The sequence below is a fragment of the Aethalodelphis obliquidens genome, unplaced genomic scaffold, assembly GCF_003676395.1.
Source record: "Aethalodelphis obliquidens isolate GAN/ISIS:26980383/991018 unplaced genomic scaffold, ASM367639v1 scaffold7, whole genome shotgun sequence".
Lineage (NCBI taxonomy): Eukaryota > Metazoa > Chordata > Mammalia > Artiodactyla > Delphinidae > Aethalodelphis > Aethalodelphis obliquidens.
In genome coordinates this window covers 69,304,694-69,322,259 of record NW_020837951.1, presented here as the reverse complement: position 1 = coordinate 69,322,259, position 17,566 = coordinate 69,304,694, and the positions used below count along the sequence as shown (strand labels likewise).

The following is a 17,566-nucleotide window of genomic DNA, read 5'->3' as shown; positions in this document are numbered from 1 at the left end:
AGGTCACTTCTCAGGACTTGCCTTTACTCTTACTAAAGGGGGAGCCATTATAAGGTTTTGAGAAAAATGACACAATCTAATCTACATCGTAAAAGGATCATGCTGACTGCTCTGTTGAGAACAGACTGTAGCGGGCAAAGTTCAAAGCAGAGAAATCTACTCAGAGGCTCCTGCAAAAATCCAGGTAAGAGACAATGGTGGCTCGAGTGGTAGCAGTAACACTGTAGAATAAAAGTTTTCGAGTATTCAGCTGTGTAATTTTTCCAGCCCACCCCAAATATTAAGTAAAATGCCAATATATAAAACAGAGAAGCAAAATTTGTGTAAATGAAGTAAGGGTGACGGCTGAGGGCTTGGCGTTCAGCCCTCTTGATCATCTGAGTCTACTTTGTGGTGGTCTCTAGTACTTTTTAAAACACAGTTTTAACTAGAGGGACATAAAAGAGATCAGTGGTTGTCAGGAGATGGGGGAGCGGGGGAGGAGCTGACTACAAAGGAGCATGGGGGAATTTTCGGGTGATAGAACTGTTCTCATCGTGACTGTGGTACTGATTAGACAAATGTGTTCATGTCTCAAAATTCATAGAACTATATACTAAAAGGGGAGAAACCTACTGTATGCATATAACTCAATAAAATAAAATTTAAAATACATAGTTTGAAAATGGCTACTTTTAGAACATACACTTCTCAAACATTCACCTCCCACCATCTAATACCCTCTGTATACGTCTTTGTCATCATCATTCAAAATCCACTCTTTCTCTTATCTTTCCTTTTCCTATCAATGTTACCCCATCAATATTACAATCACCAGGTTTGAAATTTCTGATTTATCCTGGACTTCTCCCTTGCCCCCAACTCAACTGTCATCTCTACCTCTAAAATGTTTACTATGTTTGTCCCTACTTCCTCACTGGGTGAGTCCTAACTCCTGCCTTGATTACTGAGGCCACCTAACTGATCTCTTAACAGCCTAAAATCTTTCTTCCTTCTAATACATCCTGAATGGTGTTGCTACTATTACATTAACTCAGAACTTCTTTTCAAAAACCTTTGATGGTTCATTAAAGAATAAAGTCCAAATTCTTCTGTGCTGTGTCCAAAGTATCTTAGAATCAAATTAAGAAAAATTTATTGTAGGAGCCTCCCTGGCAGGTTCGATCCCTGGTCAGAGAACTAAGATCCCACATGCCACTCATAGCGGCAAAAAAAAGAAAAAAAAAAAAGAAAGAATTTGTTGTTATGTGAGAACTCTGCTGCCCTGCTGGTTAAGATCCTCATCCAATTTCCCCACTTGATTTTCTGCTCCTCTCTTTCATTTAACCTGTATTCTGCTTGATTTGGGTTATAAACCAATTCCCAAGCCTGTCCTATATTCTACAAGACCTTTGCATTCACTGACTGCTTCTGCTGCTTTTAATGCCCAGTCTTCCTCTCACCTCTACTTTCTGAAATAATTTCTCCCATCCCTATGCTTGGAAATACACTATATGCCTCTCCCGTTATACTCAACAGATTCCATCTTGGACTATTTGTTCATGGACCTTAATCTCATACAATCCCAAGGGCAGAGATCATATCCTATTCATCCCGGAATCCCTCCCATGAAACCCACAACAGTATCTCGCACTTAAGTGTTCACTTAAATACCTGCTGAGTTTAACCAATTAAACGTACAGTGTTAGCTTTAAGGCAAAATCTTGTCATGTGAAAGCCACACTGTCATAAACAAGTAATCACAGAAAGTTATGATGTGTAAAAACACAATGTTAGAAAACTTTTTTTAGTAGGCATGGCTAAACACAAACACAAGTTGTTGAGAATACAGTTATTTGAAATTTTACAGAACATGTCCAAAATGTTCTGGCTGGGAAATGTTTCATTCCAGATTAAAAACACAGTGACTGACAAGGTGAAATTTTAAAGCGGGTATTATAAACTTTGTATTTTGAAATTTCCTAACGAAACTTTTTAATTTGTATCATACAAGTTCTAATGACATATACGTGAAATACTCGGTCAACAGAAATATCCTGCTTAGAAACACAATTCATAAATGTAGCGGGAATGTCAAAAGACAGAATGAAAAAGGAGATGTTGTTTCCTCACTGATGCATGTTTTTCTTGAAGGAACTACATGGCTACCTAATTAGATAATTTACTGTTCAGAATATATTGCCCAGAAATTTGGTAATGTTTTCTACCTCTTGAGTGATCTTAACAAATACAATTATTCATTTATAAGAAAATACCCATTTTAACAGCACTTCAATAAATAATTTAAATCAAGTAAGACAAGCTTTGGTGAGGCTGTTTGACTGTAAAACTAGAATGGGATAAGGTAGAGCAGCACATAAAAAACAACAGGTAAAGTGTTTGTTATTGATTTTAAAACCGCAATCTCACAAAGTAAGGCATATTCACGTTAACCAGATGTATATATTATTATCAAAAGAATAAAAGTATTTAACTTCAGTTGCTACGCGGACACACCAATACTGAGCCACTACATTTGGTCTGTGACATACACACACTCCTCCCACATTCCCAGAAGAAAAACCATTTGTACTTAGTGTTAGAGACCCCCAAAGCCACTCAATGTCCCACTGTTTATAAATAAGAAATCATAGGCTTCAGTTGTCTGTCAATAGTAATCTTGTTTGCACAGTATAAATTTTCTATTATTCCTGTCCCCTGACAAACAGTGACTGGAAGACGAGAAGGGAGGGCTTATAGAGGACACATTTTTGAAGTAAAATGACACTTATCACTTTGTAGGTGCTTTCTGGACATTTAAAACTCTCTCTCTCCTTCCACCCTCCCTCCGTCCCCCCCTCATTCTCTCTCCAGCTTAGTCTATCTCTCTCTTCCCCTCTCCCCCCACTCCCCCTTCCCATGAGGATAACATTAGCTTGAAAGCTGACAATTCAATCACATCTCAAGCAACCATTTACTCTGTTATTTAATAGGAAGGGGGAAAACCCTGTTACCATAACAACTCACATCACATGGTAATTATGGAGTTTCTAAAATACAGCAAACAATACTTTTCACAGTGTTTTCTAAGGGGAATGTGTAATAAGCACAGATACCACTTCTCACAATTATTATTCAAAATTTTCATCTAATTGTTTCATATTGCATGAATGCTAACATACTCCATGTTTTTCATAAGAAATATGTTTTTAAATAAAGAAGGAACTGAAAGAAAAGGGCAAATGATGGGTTATATCACATGTACTTTTGGGTATCTAGGGAAAAAATGTAAAGAAGGCAGAAGAAAAAAATTAATTTATAAGGCAAAACAAAACAAATGATGATCAATTTCAAAAGAAAGAAAGAAGAAAAAAGATTTCATTCAGAGTAGTGCTGCCAATAAGCCTGATAAAGGCTTCTCTGACATAAAAATGAAAAAGAGCTCATTACCTAATGTTGAGGCATAAATATGGTTGGGTAGCAGCAGGATCAGGAAAATTTGCATGTGCCCAAAGATGGAGGAAATAATGAAGCAAGGATGCCATTCTCATCCAGGGACAAATAAGTATCATCCAATTTAGGTGAGAGTATCATGTCAGAGTTAGAAGTGCCAAAGGATGACAAGACAGTCAGCAACTTTCAGGGAAAGAAACTGTCATTCATCTTCAGCTTCCTCATCAACAGGAGCCAAGTTAGTCTCAGGATGAGAAGTAGTTATAAATCAGGGCAGAAGGGCTTCCCTGGTGGCGCAGTGGTTGAGAGTCTGCCTGCCGATGCAGGGGACACGGGTTCGTGCCCCCGTCCGGGAAGATCCCACATGCGGCGGAGCGGCTGGGCCCGTGAGCCATGGCCGCTGAGCCTGCGCATCCAGAGCCTGTGCTCCGCAACGGGAGAGGCCACAACAGTGAGAGGCCCGCGTACCGCAAAAAAAAAAAAAAAAAATCAGGGCAGAAGAGGACAGTCACTTGAGCTTGGAGAAGCCCTAGTAGAGCTGAAATGACCCCTGGTTGTCCCCTGTTCAAAGGAGCAAAGAGAGAACGGGCACTTCAGTTTTAGAGAAATCTAAACAGGACAGTGATTATACAGAACTGCTCCTGGTAGGTCAGGTCAAACCCAAGTCAGACATAGATCTGTGATCCTTCCGAAAGTATAACGTGGGAGAGTTTCACTTTAAGAAAAGTCAATGAAAAACAAAAACAGGAAGAAGGGGATATAATGCTTTCCAAAAGAATTCATCACAGATTAAATAGCTAGTTCTCCATGACACTGAAAATACTTGATTTAACTAACACAGTTATTGAGAAATATTGACAATTACATAAAGCAAAATACACTTCAAAATATGAAGAGCAGAGCACTGGGACATTCAAAACCAAGTTCTTTTATCCATCCATTCATGCACTCACCCATCTATAGTTGTATGCATTAGGGCCATAGAATATCCTATAGGTATATGTAACCTTTGGCAGAGAGGGGAGGCTAAACCATATAGATGAATAACAACACCAACAGTATATAATAGCTTGTTCAAATGACAACAACGTCACTTCTTAGTAAGACCTCAACAATTATTAGATTGACCATCAATTTAATAGCAACATTTCTGGAAAAAGGAAATGATCCCACTAAATGCATGTATAAAGTATAGGACACATCCAAGTTTCAAAAGGATTAAAATCATTTACAAAGTGTCTACTATGTGCCAGGAATACTAAGCACTGGAATGACACATGACCAAAACAAACTCCCTGATTTTATAAAATTTACACTTTAAAAAAGGAGACAGACACGCTAATTGTCATGTATGCTGTGCCACCCAAATCCCCACTTCAGGATTAGTAGGGATAGATGGATAGATAAATAGCTTCATGTAGTAAATAAATTGAATTCATAGCTACAAACATTCCTAAAGAAAACTCCAAGCCCAGAATTTTCACTAGAAAATTCTACTGCCCATTTTAGGAAAAATTATTTATTAGGATAGCATTATCCTGATAACACAACAGGCAAAGGTATTACAAGGAAACTACAGAACCATACCCTTCATAGGTGCAAAGATGCAAAAATCCTTAACAAAATATTATTAGCAAATCAAATTCAGCAATAAATAAATAGGATACTTCATTATAATCAAGTGGAGTTTATCCTAGGAATGCAGATTTGGTTCACATTAGAAAATCAATCAAGATAATTCATCATATGGGGCTTCCCTGGTGGCTCAGTGGTTGAGAGTCTGCCTGCCGATGCAGGGGACACGGGTTCATGCCCCAGTCCGGGAAGATCCCAAATGCCGTGGAGCGGCTGGGCCCGTGAGCCATGGCCGCTGAACCTGAGCGTCTGGAGCCTGTGCTCCGCAACGGGAGGGGCCACAAAAGTGAGAGGCCTGCATACCGCAAAAATAATAATAATGAAATAATTCATCATATCAACAAACCAAAAAAGTATACAATCATTTCAATAAATGTAGGGAAAAAATATTTGACAAAATTAAACATCTATTTGTAATAAACCCCTTAACAATTTAGGAATAAAAGGAAACTTCATCAACCTAATACAGGATATCTACAAAATCTCTACACTAAAATAAACTAAATATAACATCATATTTAATATTAAGACACTGAATGCTTTCCCCCAAGACTGTTAACAAGATAAGAATTTCTGCTCTCACCACTGCTATTCAACCACACCAAAGGGTCCTACACAGTGCAATCAGGCAAGAAAAAGAAATCAAAGGCATACAGATCCAAGAGAAAAACAGTATGACAATCTATATTCATAGGCAACATTACAATGAAAAACAAAAAGAATCTACAAAAAAGCTACAAAAAATGTAAGTGGGTTTAGTAAGGCCATAAAAAAGTATCAATAACATGTTTATATTCTAGCAATGAGCAGTTGGAAATTAAGACAAACCAAAAAACAGTCTAATCGCACTAGCATAAAAATACTTAGGGATATGAAATACTTATTAAATTTAACAAAATATGTGCAAGATTTGTAGTAAGAAAACAATAAAACATGATCTAAGATAATAGAGAAATATACCTTGTGTATGGGTTGAAAACTTAATATTATTAAGATGTCAATTCTCTCCCAAATTGATCTACAAATTCAATTTGCATTTCTACCAAAATTACAGCAGGCTTTTTTTGTAGCTTCTCAAAGCTGATTTAAAATTTATGTGGAGGGCTTCCCTGGTGGCACAGTGGTTAAGAATCCGCCTGCCAATGCAGGGGACACGTGTTCGAGCCCTGGTCCGGGAAGATCCCACATGCCATGGAACAACTAAGCCCATGCATCACAACTACTGAGCCTGAGCTCTAGAGCCCGCACACCACAACTACTGAAGCCTGCACGCCACAGCTACTGAGCCTGTGCTCCACAACTACTGAAGCCCATGTGCCTAGAGCCCATGCTCTGTAACAAGAGAAGCCACTGCAATGAGAAGCCCACACACCGCCAACGAAGAGTAGCCCCCGATCGCGCAACTAAGGAAAGCCCGTGGGCAGCAATGAAGACCCAACACAGCCATAAATAAATAAATAAATAAAATTTATGTGGAAAAGCAAAGGGCTTAAGACAGCCAAATTTAAACCAAAATTGGAAGATTCATATTACTTGATTTCAAGACTTATTATAAAGCAACAGTAGTGAAACTGTGTGGTTTTGATGAAAGTCTACACACTTAGAACAATGAAACAAAATTAAGTACAGAAATAGACCCATACATATATGGACAAATGATTTTTTTTTTTTTTTTTTTTTTGTGGTACGCGGGCCTCTCACTATTGTGGCCTCTCCCATTGCGGAGCACAGGCTCCGGATGCGCAGGCTCAGCGGCCATGGCTCACGGGCCTAGCTGCTCCGTGGCATGTGGGATCTTCCTGGACCCGGGCACGAACCCATGTCCCCTGCATTGGCAGGTGGGCTCTCAACCACTGCACCACCAGGGAAGCCCAACAAATGATTTTTTGACAAAGGTGCCTCGGTGAAGAAAGGATGGTATACTCAACAAGTATAACTCATACCTTATGAAAAATTAACTCAAATAATCATAGGCTAAAATGTAAATCTTAAACCATAAAGCTTCTTCTACAAGAAAACTCAGGCGATCCATCAAGTGATCAATGGATAAACTATATATGATATATTCATACAATGGAATATTATTTGGCTGTAAAAAGGAATGAACTGCTGATACATACTACAGTACATATAAATCTTGAAAACATTATACTAAGTAAAAAAACCCATACCAAAAAACCCACATATTGCATGATCCCATTAATATAAAATGTCTAAAACTGGCAAAACTACACAGAAAGAAAGTGGATTCGTGGTTGCTGAAGGCTGGGATGTGAGGAAAATGGAGAGTGACTGCTAATGGGTACAGAGTTTCTTTTCATTATGATGAAAATATTCTAAAATTGATTGTGGTGATGGCTATGCAACTCTGTGCATATACTAAAACCACTGACTTGCACACATTAAATGAGTGAATTTTACGGTACATAAATTATACCTCATTTTTTTTTAATTAAAAAAAAAGAGAACACGGGGGGGCAAAAAGCAGAAAAACTTTGAGACTTGGGGTAGGACAAAAAGCAAGAACCATAAAAAAAACTTGAGAAATTCTTCAAAACTAAAGATCTTCTCTTCAAAAGACAAATGAAAAGTTACAGAGTAGGTAAAAACATGTGCAAAACACATTTCTAATTTAAAAAACATCCAGAATATATAAAGAACTCTCATTTGAAAACAAAAAACCTGGATTAAAAATGGGCAAAAGAACAGAACACTCTATGGAAGAAAAAATATGAATGGTGAATAAATACATGAAAAGATGTTCAACATCAGCAGTCATTAAAAAAAAAAACACGAATTAAAAACCACAAAAGGGAAACCACTAACCACTATGAGAACTGCTAAATTTAAAAAGCTGACCATATTGAGCACTGGCAAGGAAGGCAGAGCAACCAGAACTCCCTTACATTGCCGGTGGGCACTCAAAATGGGACAGTCACTAGAAAAACAGTCGGGTAGTTTCTTACATTCACTCACCAAAAGACCTAGCAATCCCATTCTTAGGTAGTTATTTACTCAAAAGAAATGAAAACAGATGTCCACACATACACCTGTATGATAATGTTTATAGCCGCTTTAGTCATAATCTGGAAAAAGTAGAAACAACTCAAAGGTCCATCAATGGGTAAATTAATACACAGATTGAAATAATGACGACAGGCTTTTTAAAAACAAAAAGACTCAGAACAGAGCAGTGATGGGAACCTAAGCAAAGTCTGAAGAAACTTCAGCTGGAAAAATACCAAAGGGACTGCTACAAAAGAAACACTAGAAGAAAGGAGGAGAGTTAGGAAATACTAGAGTCATCCTGGAAAAAACCAAAGGTATTTTAAAATTGTTCTCTGATTGCCCTGGGATGGTACAAGGTAGTTCAAGAACTGGGTAATCATACTTCCTGGGTTCAATTTCCAGGCTCCTCTACTTACCTGTGTCATGCACATTAACAGTACCAACCTCATAGTGTGAATATAGAGATTAAATGAATTAATATATGCATGGCAAATTTTGAAGCATCTGAGCTGGTTATTAGCTATTATTATTGCAATTGTTATACCTATTAACTAGCTCTTAAAATTCTTATTATTTGTTGTCAGATAGTCTGAGAAACTGCATGGCTCATTCTCTATCTCTTTTTTTAAAAAATGGATTATAGTAAGCAGAAAATGAATCCAAACAAAATCCTACCATAGATTTGGCAGAATTCTGTCTAATGTGTCTTCCAATTGACTCCTAAAATTATGATCTTTTCTCATCTCTTGAAATTTTCTAGGCATTCTAAAACACAAGCAACAAGTATCATAACCCAAATATTTTCTCTGTTCACATCTAAGGTACACCTCATAAGTTCTGATTCCATTTTCTGAATTTATTAGGTGTCTTCTGCTACCTCCACATTAACACTTTTTTTGTTTCTTTTCTGATGGTACTTTTAAAGTTAGGCTTCCATTAATACTTAACAATTTGGTTACCCACGTTAAGTCCACAGCTTTAAAACCCAAAAAGGTACCAAATCTCTCTCTTCTCCATACCAACAAATAATATGCTAGGGAGAACAAATCTAGAAATTACCTATGCTTTTTCCTCTTTTATGAAATTAAACCTCTCTTCTTCCCAGAGAAACACTGCTCTTCCCAGATCTTTCTTCCCTCCTTAGTTAAATAAAGACACTGTGTTAGACAAAAAAGGTTCTGAACCAAATATTTACATAATTTCAATTCTAACTAAATATATAAAACTAATATGGGTGGCTAGGATAGAGGTGGGTCTATAAAATCTGGCTATGCTGGGACTTCCCTGGCAGTCCAGTGGTTAAGACTCTGCACTTCCACTGTAGCGGGCACGGCTTCAATCCCTGGTCAGGGAACTAAGATCCCTCATGCCATGCATGTGCACGGCCAAAAAACAAATAAACAAAAAACCTGGCTATGCTAATTGGTGGCAATTGGTATGACACAGAATATAATCAAATCAAATTAGTGATGCCAAGATTTATAAATTATGTCTCAAAATAAGATTTAATACAAACATACTGTAGCAGCACTATTTTTACCTCATATCCTTTAAAATTTTTACAATTTATATATTTTCATTTATAATTTGTATATAACTTATGTTTAAATTATGTAAAATAAACCTCTTTGCTGTGATATTTTGTTTTGTTATTCATTCATACATTTTAATTTCTATATAACTGAATGAGTAACTGTCATAAAATTTTAAAAAACAACAAAAAAACAAATTTCCCAAGTGCTTTACAACTTCCCTCTTCCCTCTCGTATTGCTACCACCTGCAATGATCAGATTTCAAGCAAAAAATAACGTAACTTTATTTTAAAAGGGTGGTCTAAAAGAAAAATTAAATAAACACTAAAACCATAGGTTGTTTTTTTTTTTTCCCTAAACTCTATTATTTACTGTTAATTCCCAAAATATAAACACTGGTGCTCTACATACTTTCAAAGGATCACAATTAAGAAACAGGCAAAATTATTTCTTTAAATAATAAATTGGTATTTATTCTGAAATACGGAAGTTAAATACTGATGAAATAAACCAAATTCCAAGATACTACTCCTTAATAGGCTGAACAGTGGGGAAGCATGCCAGTTTCTTTGAGAAATACCTCAAAATATTTTAGTATTCAGTTGGCTCAACTATTCTGGTTGTCTTTAAAAGCCACTTAAATTAATTATGATAAAGAGAAAAATAATTCCCAAACACACACTAAATCTCATGGGCATAAAGTGAAGGAGGGAAACCCCAAAACATATATAAGCAAGAAGAACCTGTTACAGAGCATGGGAAGGCTCCTACCTCATGCACTAGAGCGAGTGAAGTCTGCTTGAAACTTCGCCCTCTATTGGCCATCAGTCTATTCAATGGTTTGCCATCTTTACTCTGATACATTGAAATATCATAACAAAACAGCATACCACCTTAAAAAAAAATAAAAACATTGCTTATGGCAAAACTCATTAATTAGGGCCTCAGTAATCCATATTCAATCAATCTGTATAGAGAGATTTAGAAATTAAAAGAATATGCTAAACAAATTATGATTTTTAACTGTGAATAAAAAATAGAGCTATAAGAAGTTACCATATTGAAACGATCACTTACTGACAAGCCTTATTCATTTGTAAATAAATGAGAAAATTTCAAATTATGTCTTATTTTAAATTTTGTGAACTGTTACTTCTAGAAATTCTATTAAGCTTTTCTTTAAAAACAAATTTCAATGAAAGAGAAATGCTTGTGCATGTCAGTCTTTGTGAACTCCTGAATAATATGGGTTCCTTTAGTTTCTACCCATAAGTGGACTAGTTTTCCTTCATACCTGCACTCACATACATTCACTCTCCCTTTTTTCCTCCCTTTTCTAACATACTTTGGGGGAATTTTTGCAACTATGTTCATGGAAGAGACTGGCCTTTACTATTCTCTTCTTCTACTTGGTGTCAAGATTATGCTGATCTCAATCAAGAGTGTTCTCTTCTTTTTTTTTTTTTTCTCGGTTGAAGTTTATAAAGACCACTGTTATTTCTCCCTTAAGTTTTTTGAGGACTTCACCAAGGAAGCCATCTGCACCTAGGTTTTCTTTGTGGGAAGGTTGCTACAGATTCAATTTCTTTAATACATATCAAACTATTCATATAGTCTATTTCTCCTTCTGTCAGTTTTGCAAAGTTTTATATTTTGACAAATTTCTACATCTCATCTAAACTGTGAAATTCATTGGCTAAAAGTTCTTCAAAATATTCTTTAATGTTTTGAATGCTGTAGGGCCTGAAGTGACGTCTCCTTTGTTGTCCCTGATACAGGTGATCTATATTTCTCTATTTTTTTGTCCAGCCTTACAACAGCTTTATCAATTTTCTTAAACTTTTTTTTTTAAACTAGCAGCGTTTTTTATTTATTTATTTATTTTTAATTTTTATTTATTTTTGGCTGTGTTGGGTCTTTGTTGCTGTGCGTGGGCTTTCTCTTGTTGTGGTGAGCGGGGGCTACTCTTCGTCATGGTGCACGGGCTTCTCATTTCAGTGGCTTCTCTTATTGTGGAGCAAGGACTCTAGGAGCAAAGGCTTCAGTACTTGCAGCACGCGGGCTCAGTAGTTGTGGCACGTGGGCTCTAGGGCCCGTGGGCTTCAGTACTTGTGGCGCACAGGCTCAGTAGTCATGGCTCGCAGGCTCTAGAGCGCAGGCTCAGTAGTTGTGGTGCACGGGCTTAGTTGCTCCGTGGCATGTGGGGTCTTCCCAGACCAGGGATGGAACCTGTGTCCCCTGCACTGACAGGCAGATTCTTAACCACTTCACCACCAGGGAAGTCCTCATTAAACTTTTCAAAGAATCACCTTTGGCTTTGCTTATTTTCTTTATTTCCTGTGTTTCCTATTGCACTGATTTTTAATCCTATCTTTATTATTCCTTCCTTTATCATTTCTTTAAGTTTAATTTTCTGTTCTTCTCCAAGTTTCTTGAAATAGAAGCTTAAACTATAATTGTTTTCCTTCTTTTTTCAGTATATGCATTAAGGGTACAAATTTCCTACTAACACTGTTGTTGTTTTTTTTTACAGGTAAAGCAGATAATTTTTAATGAAATGGAAATTATAAGATTTCAAAAGGTCTTTTTTTTCCCACTACCACCACCCCCGACCCTCGCTTTCCCTCCTTGGTGTCCATATGTTTGTTCTCTACTTCTGTCTCTATTTCTGCCTTGCAAACTGGTTCATCTGTGCCATTTTTCTAGATTCCACATATATGCATTAATATACGATATTTGTTTTTCTCTTTCTTACTTCACTCTGTATGACAGTCTCTAGGTCCATCCATGTCTATACAAATGACCCAATTTCGTTCCTTTTTATGGCTGAGTAATATTCCATTGTATATACGTACCACATCTTCTTTATCCATTTGTCTGTCGATGGACATTTAGGTTGCTTCCATGACCTGGCTATTGTAAACAGTGCTGCAATGAACATTGGGGTGTATATATCTTTTTGAATTATGGTTTTCTCTGGGTGTATGCCCAGTAGTGGGATTGCTGGGTCATACGGTAATTCTATTTTTAAGGGGTTTTTTTTGGTGTTTTTTTTTTTTTTTTTTTGCTGTACGCGGGCCTCTCACTGTTGTGGCCTCTCCCGTTGCAGAGCACAGGCTCTGGACGCGCAGGCTCAGCGGCCATGGCTCACGGGCCTAGCTGCTCCGCAGCATGTGGGATCTTCCTGGACCGGGGCACGAACCCGCATCCCCTGCATCGGCAGGCAGACTCTCAACCACTGCACCACCAGGGAAGCCCCCTCCAGTTCCATTTTTTCCCCTCAAGATTGCTTTGGCTTTTCGGGGTCTTTTGTGTCTCCATACAAATTTTAAGATTTTTTGTTCTAGTTCTGTAAAAAATGCCATTAGTAATTTGATAGGGATTGTGTTGAATCTGTAGATTGCTTTGGGTAGTATAGTCATTTTCACAATATTGATTCTTCCAATTCAAGAACATGGTATATTTCTCCATTTGTTTGTGTCATCTTTGATTTCTTTCATCTGTGTTATAGTTTTCTGAGTACAGGTTTTTTACCTCCTTCAGTAGGTTTATTCCTACATATTTTATTCTTTTTGTTGTAAATGGTGAATGGGATTGTTTCCTTAATTTCTCTTTCTAATCTTTCGCTGTTAGTGTGTAGGAATGCTAGAGATTTCTGTTCATTAATTTTGTATCCTGCAACTTTACTGAATTCATTGATTAGTTCTAGTAGTTTTCTGGTGGCATCCTTAGGATTATCTATGTACAGTACATGTCATCTGCAAACAGTGACAGTTTTACTACTTCTTTTCCAATTTGTATTCCTGTTATTTCTTTTTCTTCTCTGATTGCCATGGCTAGGACTTCCAAAACTATGTTGAACAATAGTGACAAGAGTGGACATCCTTGTTGTGTTCCTAATCTTAGAGGAAATGTTTTCAGTTTTTCACCATTGAGAATGATGTTTGCTGTGGGTTTGCTGTATATGTCCTTTATTATGTTCAGGTAGGTTCCCTCTATGCCCACTTTCTGGAGAGTTTTTATCACCTATTAACATGATTTTAGCTGCATCCCACAAGTTGTAATTTGGCATATTTTCATTATCATTCAGTTCAAAATATTTTCTGATTTCCATTTTGATTTTTTTCTTTGATCCATGGATGATTTATAAGTGTACTGTTCAATTTCCAGGCGAGTGGAGAAATTCTAGTTATCTTTTTGTTATTTAGTTTAGCTTAATCCCATTGTTACCAGAGGACAGACTCAATGACTTCAATATTTTGAAATGTGTTGAAATGTATGGTCTGCTATATGACCATTTTGATAAGTTTCCAATGTACAGTTAAAGAGCATACAAATTCTATCACTATAAGATACAATGTTCCATATGTCACTTAAGTAAAGTTTGTTCATAGTATTATTCATATATTTTGTGAACCTGATTTTTTTGTCTGCTTGTTCATCATACCATTGAAAAAGCTGTTTAAGAGTTTTCCGCTATTATTGTGGATTGGTCTATTTAGTTAGTTCTGCTAATTTTTTTTTTGGGGGGGGGCGGTTCGAGGGCCTCTCACTGTCGTGGCCTCTCCCATTGTGGAGCACAGGCTCTGGATGCGCAGGCTCAGTGGGATCTTCCCAGACCGGGGCACGAACCCGTGTCCCCTGCATTAGCAGGCGGACTCTCAACCACTGCGCCACCAGGCAAGCCCAGTTCTGCTAATTTTTGTCATATAGTTTGAAACTCTGTTATTTTGGCACATTGATTAGAATTGTGATACTTTTCTAATGGACTGACTTCTTTATCTCCATGAAATATTCCCTTCATTTCCAGCTTCTTCCTTTTTCATATGTCTAGCACTTTTTCACTGGACAGTATATGAAAGAACCACAGAAAGTCTAAATGATATTATTATTTTTTTAATCAGAGGATTTTCTCCTCTGCTAGGCAGACAGAGTGAAGAACAGATCATCTCAGGTGAATGAGGGATTTAACTGAGTTAGGCTTGACTATAGCTTTGGTAAATCTCAGTCTGCCTCTGTTTCAACCCTGTTCCTAAGGCATGCCTCCTCAAGATTTTCAACTGACAGTCTAATCAGTCTTTGACTCTTCAATACAGAAAGATTATGGGAGATTCAGAGATTTGTATCTGTCCTCAGAAGTTTTCAGCTTAGCTTTTAACTTCCCACAAAGCTGCAAAATTTGACAAATATCTTAAGGGAGAAACAGGCTGTGGGTATGAAGGGTCTCAAGTCCCCAGTCTTGTCACTCAGGTTACCGCATAAATGTCATGATCTCTGTTGGCTTCTCTGCCTCCTGCACCAGCCTCTTGTTAAGGTCAAGCCTGAATTTCAGCCTCTATGTGAGGCCAACATTAGTAAGCGCATCCAGGTGAAAAGAGCTGTAGATCTCAGTATCAATTCACTACTTGTGTGCTTTGTTTTCAGGCCCATTCTCCTAGCCAGTCTTTGTTTCCTAAGCAACACAAGACTGGAGATTTCACTGCCTCTCAGAAGCATCAGCCTAGTTCTTTAACTTTCAGTGCAAACTCAAAAGTCACCAAATTGCTTATGAGGAAGATCACCAGTTTGTCACCTGTATTAGAATCTTCAGAGAAACATAACCAACAGGATATATATAGGTACAGATATGTAGATAAGCAAGAGGAGATTTATTATGGGAATTGACTCCCAAGATTTTTGAGGCTGAGAAGTCCCATGATCTGCTGTCTGCAAACTAGAGAACCAGGAAAGCCTCTGGTGCAATTCAGTCTGAGTCAGAAAACCCAAGAACCAGGAGCACCAATGTCCAAAGGCAGGAGAAGATGGATCTCCCAGCTCAAGCAAAGAGAGCAAATTCACCCTTCCTCTACCTTTTTGTTCTATTCAGGTCTTCAATGGATTGGATGTTGCCCACCCACACTGCTCAGGGTGATCTTCTTTACTCAGTCTACTGATCCAAACGCTAATCTCTTCTGGAAACACACTCAGAAATAATACTTACCAGTTATCTGAGCATCACTTAGCCCAATGAAGATGACACATAAAATTAATCATCACGTCAGCCTAGTCCCATGAAACCACTAAAAGCTTTACTGGTTTCTCTATCCTCCAACAGGCCTCTTCCTGGGCCAATACACAATCCCAGCCCACAACCAGAATCAGTGAATATCTCCCATGGGGTAGGGGCTGGGGCGTGGGACAGGTCCATAGGGAACAATCTAAAATGTTCTCTCCATTCCATAACTTCAGTCTATTCTTTGTTTTATCTATGTCTTTGTTTCTACAGTTCTCTGATGGCTTTAAAATGTGATTCATTTTTGTAATTTATCCAGCTGTGTCTAGACGTTAGCAGCAGCAGCAATGCCTTTCCATGCCCTATTACACCCTACTTGGAAGAGAAACTTAAATCATCACATTAAAATCCTGTACCGTGATACTATGTATTGTGCTTACCCGCAAGGCCAGGTTTCAAACCCGGCTGCTTGTTTGTTTCATACATTTTCAACATAAAATTGGGGATTCCTGCTACAGTCTTTCCTTGATCTAAGCGGGCACCTCCTTTTAATGCAGAGTGATACACCCCACGGGGCATATTCACCATTTCTTGCTTCACAAGTGATGTAAAAAATTCCTCCAAAGCTGAAAGAAATAAAAGGAGACCAAAAGTAGAGTGAATATAGTATGCTAGAAGAGAAACATTCATTCTTAACTCATACACACACACACCACCAACAACAACTTAGCTATATTTCATGTCAAATTTCACAAAGTAAAAACAATTCTTGATTCCCAGCCGTTTTGTAGTCTTCCCCAAACTAGAATATGGCACCCAGTAACTCAAGCTTAAAAACTTAGTCATTCTTAACTCCTCTCTTTCTCACACTCCTTATATGCAGCAAGTCGTTTCAGATCTACCTTTAAAAATATATCTCAAATCCATCAGTTTCTCTCCATTTTCACTGCTACTTGCCCAGTCATTATCTTCTCTCTTCCTCATCTGGATAAATTTAAAAACTAGTTCTTGGTTTCTTCTCCTCATGACCACTCCTCCAAACCATCCTCTACCCAGAAAGAAGCTAGAGTTTTATGACATTTCCTTCCCTAACATCTTTCAATGCTTTTTCACTGTACATAGAATAACGTCAAGACGTCTGACAATGATCAAGGCCTTCTATGACCTAGCCCCTGACTCTCCCCGTGACCTCATCTCTACCACCCACCTTCCTTCCTAGCTGTGTTAAAGACACACTTCCACAAGGCCTTTTTTTCCATTCCTCAATAACACAAAGTTCATATCTAAGTCAAGGCCACTGCACTTGCCATTTCTTCCACCTGGAACACACTAATCCACAATGCCCACGTGACTGGCGCCTTCCTGTCATTTAGATATTTTCAGAGAGGCCCTTTATGACTATCCACCATTCTGCGGTAATATCAGTACACGTATTTTAAAAAATTAATTCATTATTTCTTTGTTTGTGTTCCTTCTAATTAAGCCCAAGCTCTTTATTGCTTGACATCTTCACTTATTATAAGGTAATGCAGTAATGTGGGATCAGAAGACAATAGGGTATCCAAACAAAATACCTGGTTAGCACTATAGGTTTATATTCAAGTGTTATTTTCCTAAGGACCACTAGAGGTTGCCCAATGCAGAAACAAAAACAACAAAAATTAAAGCTAAACAAATCATATGGAAAACAAAAAAGGAAACCACCACAGGTGCCTCTTATTATAGGAACAAAAAGCAAGAGTCTGTCTACCTAAACTAGAATTTCATTCTGAATAGGTCTAAAAGTCTCCTTTAAATGACCACGATTAAATTAAAGGCAGAAGTACTCACTGGAACATGTATTATGTATCCAGTTCTGTCATTCCTATATAGAACTTTCCTAGGTGCAACAAAGCTTCTCCATTCAAAGCCCAGAGAACACCTGTGTAGTATGTTTTCTATTTACCCCTCCAGATCCACACTCTC

At 37.7% G+C, this 17,566-nt stretch overlaps 1 protein-coding gene across 5 annotated transcripts in view; it reads right to left on the bottom strand.

Annotated features, from left to right (window-relative positions):
• Window positions 1–17,566, bottom strand: part of FOCAD (focadhesin) — a 311,434-nt gene that overhangs the window by 90,661 nt on the left and 203,207 nt on the right. For all 5 annotated transcript variants that reach the window (XM_027105950.1, XM_027105949.1, XM_027105948.1 and 2 more), the window contains 2 exons: window positions 16,042–16,227; window positions 10,381–10,502 (listed from right to left, as the gene is read on the bottom strand). In XM_027105950.1, the coding sequence (XP_026961751.1) occupies window positions 10,381–10,502; window positions 16,042–16,227 (308 nt within the window). The remainder of the gene's footprint in view (window positions 1–10,380; window positions 10,503–16,041; window positions 16,228–17,566) is intronic.